This window comes from Crassostrea angulata, chromosome 7 (assembly GCF_025612915.1).
Source record: "Crassostrea angulata isolate pt1a10 chromosome 7, ASM2561291v2, whole genome shotgun sequence".
Taxonomy (NCBI): Eukaryota; Metazoa; Mollusca; class Bivalvia; order Ostreida; family Ostreidae; genus Magallana; species Magallana angulata.
In genome coordinates this window covers 1,093,668-1,104,036 of record NC_069117.1, presented here as the reverse complement: position 1 = coordinate 1,104,036, position 10,369 = coordinate 1,093,668, and the positions used below count along the sequence as shown (strand labels likewise).

General features: G+C 36.2%; 1 protein-coding gene across 1 annotated transcript; it reads left to right on the top strand.

Annotated features, from left to right (window-relative positions):
* The first annotated feature begins 2,108 nt into the window (after positions 1–2,108).
* On the top strand, positions 2,109–9,641 carry LOC128191664 (uncharacterized). Its single transcript, XM_052863847.1, has 13 exons — positions 2,109–2,245; positions 3,457–4,521; positions 4,616–4,681; positions 4,960–5,100; positions 5,819–6,016; positions 6,141–6,326; positions 6,610–6,804; positions 6,896–6,999; positions 7,243–7,456; positions 7,544–7,636; positions 7,730–8,323; positions 8,512–8,745; positions 8,833–9,641. The coding sequence occupies exons 1-13, from the start codon at positions 2,234–2,236 to the stop codon at positions 9,133–9,135; spliced, it is 3,405 nt and encodes a 1,134-aa protein (XP_052719807.1). The 5' UTR covers positions 2,109–2,233; the 3' UTR covers positions 9,136–9,641.
* The last annotated feature ends 728 nt before the right edge of the window (positions 9,642–10,369 follow it).

The following is a 10,369-nucleotide window of genomic DNA, read 5'->3' as shown; positions in this document are numbered from 1 at the left end:
TTTTAAGTGTCTCGCACGTTCTCGCTGACTCCGGAAAGATGGCAAAGAGTGTGACGTCATGACGCATCCGTCCGCCATGTTAAGATGATTGTGTATCAGTCACTATCAGATAAGAAATAGTGTCAGTACTAATGATGAGTACTAGTGATTAGGTTCATGACAGTGAGGTACAATGACATCTACTAATGAGTATTTGAGTGCTGAAGCACTAGCTACAAGAACCAGCTATGTGAAGATTCTCTATAAACTTATAATAAACTTGTTTGAAATTTGTCGGTTTGTCTGTCATCTCCAAATCCCGGTGTACTCTGATGGCAGGGGTCTGTCTAAATCACCTGTGAAAGTTCCGTCGCCTGCATGGCAATCTGTCTGTCTGTCTATCCGTCTTATGTCTGTCTGTCTGTGCAGTGGGTGTCCGGTCTACCGAGAACTGTCTGTTGTCTAACTGTTCGTCCAGTTTGTCTCACTGTTGTTGGGCCCGTCTAACTGCCAGTCTATCTGTGTGTTAGGTGCCCCAGTCCGGTTATCTGATGTAAAAACTCTATATCTAAGAAGGGCACACAACAAAGTGATATAAGACCAGTGATATATAAATCTAGACCGTCCAAGTCAGGAATAAATCTAGATATCACAGCATCACCGTCCAAGTATTATTTGGTTATTGACTGCAGTGACTAGTCACTAAACAGCTGTCGTTATTTCCTTTACAAATAATGCATAGTTTTTATCAATAGATAATTGATGCTGCGTGGTAGGACGGTGCTATTAATTTGAAGATAATTTATGGATCAATTAAAAGTGTTGGCCAACAAGCATTGTCTAAGTATCAAACCCTCTCCTAGAAGTCTGTAACATTATTTAATTTAATTACCAATAGTCATCTTTTTATAGCAGAGAACTACTGGAATCATATCAACATTCATATAGATTTCAATCAATCAATCTTTTCTTTTTAAGGATATAGAAAACAACACTGAAGTGGAAACAGCCACTTAACCTCGTTAAGGATGTAGGAAAATCCACTACAATGTTACCGTCAACGGAAGACAACTCCAGTCAAACATTTTCACAAGGAAGTAAGAAGGCGTTGTATGGAAGAACAGAAAGGACAAAGGAAACGGTGAGAAACTACAAGACTACAAAGACCTGACAGAAATACTATCATCACATCCACAGTGTGTCAATTGATTTCCATATAATATACCCATAAATTGGCTGTTTGGTTTGATTGAAATGAAGACTACTTTGCATATCAAACAAGAAACCAACAATGCCACTAGTAATGCAGACCAATCGCAATTGAATACTACGGCAATTGGAGCAAGTAGAACATAACAAGTGTTTGGTCAAAGGAGCAGCAAAGGTTGCGATTGGTCAGTACTACCAACAACAACTACTTGTACTATTTTGTGTTTGATATGCAATAGAACAATTGTTGTTTGAATCGAACAATCGATGAGTATAATAGTAAACAATGTATCAGCGACCGACCTGTTAAACGTACTGACACACTGATAGTATCGTACAATTTTACTAATCTTCACGTCTTCGATCTCTGGAATGAGATTTCCTATTTTCACAAAACATAATACGAACGAAACATCAGAGTACGTTGAGGGACCCCGTTCTATTATTTTTTTTTTGAAAAAAAATCACCAAGAAATAGTCTCAATCATTTCTGACTTCCAATTTTTTTTTAAATTTCAAACTTAGAAACATACACTGAGTATACTTACAATGCCAACTACTTAAATCACTGAAATATTAATCGCTTGTTTAATGCTTTTGTTGTTTTTTTTTATATGCCTACAACAATTCTTCAAAACAGGGGTGGTCACTTTCAAACTCCAGAGAGAGCAGCACTACTGACTATTGTGTCTCCTAGACCTCTTCCTGATTAATCGTCGTAAAGAAATGAAGATGGGTACCTGTGTTTTTCACAGAAAGCTCTAGAAATGTTTTTCCTGGGTAATCTAAGGGATATTTGTGTTTGCCAAAGGAGATCCGAAGCCTATGTTTAGTAAATTTACAATTAATATTCAATTTCATTTTCCAGTGAGGGGTGGGGAGTCCAAACCGACGATTCCCCTCTAGATCCGCACATCCTATCAGTACCGACAAGTTTGCTTAAGATATTCGACTGAGGTGATTTTGTTTGTTTTTAGCACTAACGCCTCCTCGTAGAAATATAAATTTGAGGAAGTTTCTACTTTCGGTTTATCCACATCGCAGAATGAGCGAAAAGGTAAGACTAGTTAATGCATGCTGGTTAGAACTATTTTCCTTGTAATTTTTACGTATTTCTCTCTTCCTTTCCATAAAAATATCAGGTCATATACAGGTAAGTTTCAGTTAGGATTGATTGATCAACAACGCTTCAAGTTGACCCCAGGGGACCTCCCACATTAATTCAATATTTATTTCTCGGTTATAAAATTATCTGTTCTTTTGTAGTTATAAAAATGCAATCTGTTAAAGAACAATTAAGCTTTGTAAACAGACAGAAAAGTCTGACCAAATCGCAGAACAAATAGGAAAGACACGGACCTAAGATTTAAAACGAAAGTACATTACACTAACTATTTAGTAATCACGTATTAAAATTAACCAAAATTAATTCATAGAGAAACTTCATTTTTATGTTTTTCATCTCTGATATTTACTTTTGACAGATCCCTTGGTAAATTTGTTTTTTAAATGACCCAAATTTACAATTGCAAATGTCTAATGTGCGCACGCATCTCAAAGTCGGGTATATACCAACTATAATGTTACATGTACCTTTAAAAAACGCCCTCGGGTCACTGCGCGAGTCACACATTTCCTAGAAAGCTCGATGGTATAGAGAAGTGCTTCAGTGATTCAAGTGGACAGAGACGATCGTGTAAAACACTTAATTAAACTATTTTGATATCAAGAGAGGGAAGCTAATCCTACAGGAATGAACAAGGGATCAATTCTATCTGAAACAAAAACAAACCGCAAATACATGTGTAGGTCATTTACAATGAATACGTATTCAAAATACAACATTGCACATTTATATAGATTGTAAACCAACGTCATATTTGTACAAGCTTTATTCTTACAGCGTGAGCAAAACACACATTTTAATTAGTCTAAAGATATCAGAAAACTTTGTTTTTCTTTGTGGATGCAAGTTTTGATTAAAAAAAAAAGGCTACTGGTATACAAGTATTTTACGATGCAAATACATGTGTAACTGTTGCAGTTTTATTTTATACGATTATTGAATTGACGAGGATTAAATGAATAAATATAAAACTGATTCATATATCTTATCTTTGTATACACTTGTTAATTAATTTATATATACTTATACGGAGTCCCTCTTGGAAACAAAATATCAAATGTAAGCGAAAAATACATACATTATCAGGACAGTGCCATCCTTTCTGTACACATATGCTATATCATTGTATGTTTATTCTTCAGAATCCAAAAGATGCTGATGGGAGTACCGGTAAGACTACTCAGGAAGGTGATGAATCCAGCGCAGAAGTCACCTGCCAGCCAGATACTTCACAGTCCATAGAAAAAGATATAAATCTAGAAGATGGACGACAAAATGATGAACAGCTAGCTAGGGACACTGATGATCTAGCACAGAAACAGAACTCTAAGGAACCGCCAAATGAAACAAAGGAACCTGGTCCACGGGAAACAGCACAGGGTCCAGATGTGCTCCCAACTCAAAATCAGAACAGTGATCCATCATTGAATCAGGAATCAAAGGAAACACAGGGTCCTTCTCCACCTGTGTCTGGAGAGCCACCATCAGGGAACCAGGAATCTGAATCGACGGGGACACAAAAGCCAAGTCCATCACAAACACAGAATCCTGCAGATAGAACACTACTACAGCAGAACGCTGTGCAGCAACTAACAGAACAGGGAAATCCACAGGAGACACGTCAACCCGTATCAGGTCAACAGGACTCTGATCAACAGCCAGTCGAAACTGGCCAAAAACATTCTGATTTGCACCATTCTGGGGAGATGGATTCCCAAGAAAATAATGAAATAAATAAGAATGACCATAAGGACTCAACACCTCCTACCAAACCAGACACGACAAACGTCAAAGCTTCAGCAGCAAAATCCGAGGGAGAGACACTTCCTGCACCTGATGGTATTGATGGAGAAGATGAAAATAAGGCGGCTGATTTAGGTACACCAAATCAACCAGCAGAGTTAACCATGTCCGACGAAACACCAATGGAAGAAAAAATAACATCACACTTAAAAGCATTGAAAAAGCAAGAAATCCCTGACACAACTATGCCACCCTGTGATCCGGATCCTAGTATATTTATTCATGATAAAGATGATGAGACGACCAGGGAATTGGAAAAGGTTATTGAAAAGGATAATGAAGAACGCGATGAAAATAGCGGAGAGAATACAGACAAAACACTTGATCCATCAGTGTCGACAGAGATGACAGGACAGGAAGGGGAGGATCAGACTCTGCAAACCAAACCAGATCAAGAGCAACGGGTGGGTTACAAATGGTTTTAAATAACTCATACGTTACAGAATTCCGGCAATGGTTTTGTTTTATACAATGAATAAATCTTGATTTTTACTCCAGGAAGAGGACGAACATGAAGTGTTTCAGGAACAGGTTGAACCACACATTAATGTTGTGTTTATTGAGGTATTGTAACATATACAACAAATACACTTCCTTGTTTTTTAAAACCTTAATATTAAAGCAGCAAATGCATAAGTGTTCTCGTAAGTGTTAAATTATTTGTTGCTTTGGAAAATTTGAATATTATAAATTTATATGTTAATATATGATTGAAAGTCTTATTTGGTAAGTAGAAAAACTTCTTAAGGTGTAATTTTTTTCAACAAAAAATTATCAGACAAACTATATTATGTACTAATTAGATCACTAACTTCAATAAAATAATAATATTTGTTGACCAGACATCGGATGAGCCTGCTATTGAGGATCTGTTAAAGAATTGTCAAAAGTACAAAGATGAATTGCGGATGGGAGAAATCCTTAAGGGTGCTGTTGAGGAATATAAAACTCTTCTAAAGAAGGCGAAAGAAACGGGGTGTAAGGTAATAGTGTTGCGGCAGCGCGCTTAAAACAAGTTATGTACCAGTAGTTCAACAAAAATACCAAGTTATATGACTGAAAACGGGTGTTGGGTATTCAAGCACATCAACAAACTTCTTTTCTTCATATATGTCGGAGTACTAGAGATCACATCTCAAAAAGCTAGTTTTGCAAAGTTTCTTGTTGATTGTATACGATATTGTACAACAACGGTCGTATTTCGTAAATGTATAATGTTTAGCTATCAATATGCGATGACGAGGCTTTTCCGATCATTTAATCATGATGCACGGAACATATTGTATCGAGAATAATTTATAAATCATTTCTTAGAAATAGCCGGGTAATTTAACCCATAATAAAGATATTTATAATATGATTGATTAATTCCTAGCTCTCTGATTGGCCCATATCCAACTATCTCGATAAAACAGAACGTTATATTCACCTGCACGTGACCTAGGAGGTCAATATAACATTTGATTTTCTCTACATTGGACTAAAATAGATCGTCCAATGAAATATGATAATCGTATTTCACAGTTTTTTCGGCTAAGGTTTCAAATTAAAATCTGCGCTTGATAACACTGAATTTGATATACCGGTAACTGTATCAATTCGTCGCTGAATCATAAGACAGCAATAATTGTATATTATGTACCTCATATATCTTTATCTTTGAAATTATATTTTGTACATTTGCATCTTGTATTTATGTAGAAACAAAAGAGCATTCCTCCACCTAGCGAGCTTAATTCAGTGAATGACAAAGAGAGGAACCAAGCACCGTTGCTTCATACCGTTATAGCTTTTGTTTCCAAAAAGGTTCCGAGCTACAACAGATGGAGAGAAGCTGTGTCTGAATTCATCATACTTACCACATTATCTCAATCAGAACCACCATCTTCACAGAAAAAAGTATTTAAAACGCTACTTGTTTAAAAGCGTCAATTTGTAGATAAAAATTATTCCATTTTATACTAAGTTGATATTTGTGCACCCTTCACGGTAAAATCCATTTCATTCATATTAATTTTATCAGAGATCGAATTCCCAGTCTGGATATCAAAATAAAAGCAAACCATCGGCGAAGTCGTACAACAACAACATTGAGAAGTTGTTAGATCAGGACTGGGGACCAGACCGTGCCCCGGGGCCCAGTGTGTATAACGACTACCGCCACCTGTTTACGTGTGAAAGTGTCCTAAGATCAACATTTCCAGAGGCTGTACGTTTTTATCTAAAATGTTAACTTTTTAATTTTGTTTCTTGAAATCTTTAGTGAAATACTTAAAGGAAATAATGATATGTAATGGTTTTGATTTTACGCAATCAATATAACTTTTCAATCCGCGGATTATTATTTATATAAAACAAAAGAATAATATCAGATATGGAGAACATTAACAACGGCAATAATTAAGATGGCAGAGGTCATTCTATGTAAGGAGAAATAAACAGCATTTTTCATCGATCGAAGTATTTCTCAATTTGGTTTGATTTTTTTCTAGGATATCTTTAGTCTAGTCGATTCTAAGATTCGGGGACCAGAGGATGTCCCACCGGAGTTACGACACAAGGCCCTTTTTCATTTTCTGCTTTCCTTTAACCGGAAAAAATATGGAGTAGAACCTTCAGATGCATGGCGGGACTTTGGAAGACTTGTTTTAGCGGAAAAACAACTAGACCTAGCTAGAAAAGCCCAGGTAAGCTAACACAATGTACCTTTTTGGTAAGTTTTTGTTTTTTCCTTCTCAAACTGACCCTAATGTAACATAGCAATAAATTGTTTGATAGGGACCGGATTTACATCAAAATGTCATAGTGAAAAGACTTGACTTCTACAAGATGCAGAACGAATTGAAGGAGAAAACGGAGGAAGTTGAAGAACTGTCTACAAGGTTTAGTGAATTAGAGCTCTCTGAGTCTTGTGACCTGTCCAAATCAAAACCGCTTTTAACACTTAAAATTTACATTATAAAACATATCAAAGCAAAATTGCAATTGCCATTATTTTGCACGTAAATCTGATTTAATACAACAAATACTTTTAATAGACCATTAACTAGTCTATTTGAAGACAACATGTATGTATAATAACGCAACATAAAATTACACAAAAAGCAATATCCACTTATCTTTAGACTGAGCAAATTTGCCAGTCAACAGCTGACGGAAGGAAACCCCAACATCGCGGACCTGAGTGACACCCACCGCCCCACAAGACTGGGGGAGATGTACAGTCAGCTGTTTGATGACGAGTGGTCGGAGGCATTCGAGGCCTTCAAACCCAAAACTGAAGATGAGGACGACGACATCTTCCCTGACACACTGTATATCCTCCAGGATCTGTTGACGGTATTATCACGAACATTTAAAAGAAAAATCACTAATTAAACCATCAATACTGTGTCAATCTAATGGTCAAATCTTATCAATTTTCAGAATATCTTTGACTTTTGTAAAGACCAATCAAAAGGCCAGAAGATTTTCCTTGAAGATAGCTTTGCTCTAGCTATAGGATTAACAGAACCACAGGTGCAGTTTACTATGTTTAAACAATCTGGGGAAAATGATACATTTTTAATGAGATTTCAATATGAATATATAAATTTGATGTAAATTTTAAAGAAGGAAAACGCTGCAAAAGAGACCGAGAATACATTTGGTAGCAAAGACGCACCTAAATTGGAAGAAAAAGAACAGACAGGGTCAGTTGGAGATAAGGGTAGTTCTCCAGGGAGAAGTATTGAAGAGGAGCAAGTAAAGGAACAAGACGGAGAGACAGGTGGAGAGGGCGAGTCACCTGTCAAAGAGGAAGAGAATGTTGAAAAGGAAACTGATAAATCAACGCCAGAAACAAACAGAGACACCGACACCAATAATATGGAAGAGACGCCGAGTCATGTCACACAAACAGAGGTTGGCGGAGAAAGCGGTCAAACTTTAGAAACAGACCAAGGGAATACAACACCACCCACAGACAAGACAGAAAGTGGAACGGAAAAAAATGTCGAGGATGAGAAACACGATGAAAATCCAGAGGGATGTCCAAAGGCTGACGAAGGAAATGATGTAAACATAATTGATGAGTCAGCAAAATTAGATGAAAACAAGGGAGAACAGAATACTGGGGATACTGGAGACAACAACGGAGATCAGGAAATAAAAAATAGTGGGCAGGGAGACCAGAATCAGCAGACTGATAAAGATACAGTTGGAGAGGTAACAGGGAACTCATTTTTATACTGTGTTGTATACCCACTTGTATTTTAGTATGAGCGTTTAGTTTGAACTGTGTACTACTAAAGTCGATAATTGTTAATATTTCTTGAATTTGGAAATGAATACTTTTAATATTCGTTTGAGTAGGAAACTTTGATTATAATTAAAGTATTGTTTTTTAAAACAAGGAACCATCTAATGAAACACCCATTGAGAAGAGCCAAGAAGTATCAGAAGAAGGAAAGACAGATATTGATAAATCTGACAGCTCTCAGAAAGATCCAGCACAAGGACCAGAAAAAGAAGATAAACCGCCTGAGAGCAAGGACTACAGGAAGAGCGCTATTTACCCAACAATTGACAGACACGCCCGAGACTTCCGAAAGGCCGCTGCATCCACATCAGCTAAAACCAAATCAAAGGTAAGGAACAAATAACTTAGATGATATAATAAATATGTTATTCGTAATAGAAATTTCCAATTCTGACAATGTACCGTATGATTTCAGTTGTTCATTGCGACTGAGCTCCCCGATCTGATAGCAGACGAGACTGTCCGAGCGGACGTCCGTGTGCTGACATACGTCAGGAAGTGTGTAGAGCTGTGTTGGTACATGTGTATGCAGGACCCACCAATGACAATCATCTCACCCATACAAGGACAGCTGGTGGACAAGGCCTTATTCTCCTTCCATGGACGCCGCGGGAAGATCGTGGAGGTGTGTGTGTGGCCGGCGCTTCTTCTCCATGACAACGGACCCCTGGTGTGTAAGGGATACGTTCTTCCAGAGGAGAGGAATCGCAATAGATAGACCTCTGTTGTTTTGACTTTGATTTAAATGATTTTTTTTAATTTTGTCAGACATAATGCAATTGTAAAAAAAAATCTGAATTGATGATAATTTGACCAATCGGATTTTTGTTGGAATCCAACGATATTTCTTTCTTGTTGTTATACTAGTACATGTATATATCATATTTGTTTATTAACTGTTCATCTAAACATATACCTTTGGTTAACAACAAATACTGACTTTAAATAATATACAATTTTCTTGCAAATTGTATCAAATCATTCAAACAAAACCATGCAATAGTTACAAGGAAAACCCTGTGATTAAAAGGTACTTGCATCAAATACAATTACGGTGGAAAAGTTACAGTAGTTGATTGAGACGTGGTAAATATGGTATTAAAACGATTTATTTTGATGTTTAATGTATTAACAATGCTTTTAGAATTCTATGGAAAGGGAAGTACAATGAATTATATACTTATATCATTGAATCTGTGCCATAATAAATGATTTGTCAATGTTTGCCTTGTTTTGTTCTTCAACTTTTTGTTGAAAATAAATGTGTATTTCTTAAAACAACGAATTGTATTGGGGGGATTTTTAGTAACAAATTCGAGAGATAAGATGATTCAGTCTAAGCATACATAGTAAAATCGACAGCGTGACTTCTAACTATATTCAGATTGCCCCAACTCCTACTTTTGTACAACCTATGGTTATAAAAACTGTAACGGAAAAAGCTTCAAAACTTACGTACTAAGTGTTAATAACTATATTTTCACTGAGAGTATGAAAGATAAATTAACAATTCTATATGGAAAAAGAACAAACAATGCTTCTCGCATGTGAGAATGAGTGTGTTGTTGTGTTTTCATTTCTCTTCAAAAATCTTTGAGGGGTTACAGTTCACATAATTTGGTTATGATTTAAATATTAAATGGGAATTGTTTTGATTAATATAAATAGTTCAGTATGTTACATAATTTAATGACTACATAAAGCTTTCTTCGTATCTATTTAAATGAATATCTTTAGGTACATTTAGACAGTTTCCTTCTTTTAAAGGTTCAATATAGAGGAAACGATTTCCGTTTAATACACTCGTCATCTTATTTGTAATTTGATGGCGAATGTTTTAATAAATTACTTTACTTTTGGGTTTCACTTCAAGTCTTTGAATAATTTAGAAACAGCTGAACCAACTACAGACAAGGGAAGACCAGGGTTTTTTCTGTTGTGCTATGATTTCC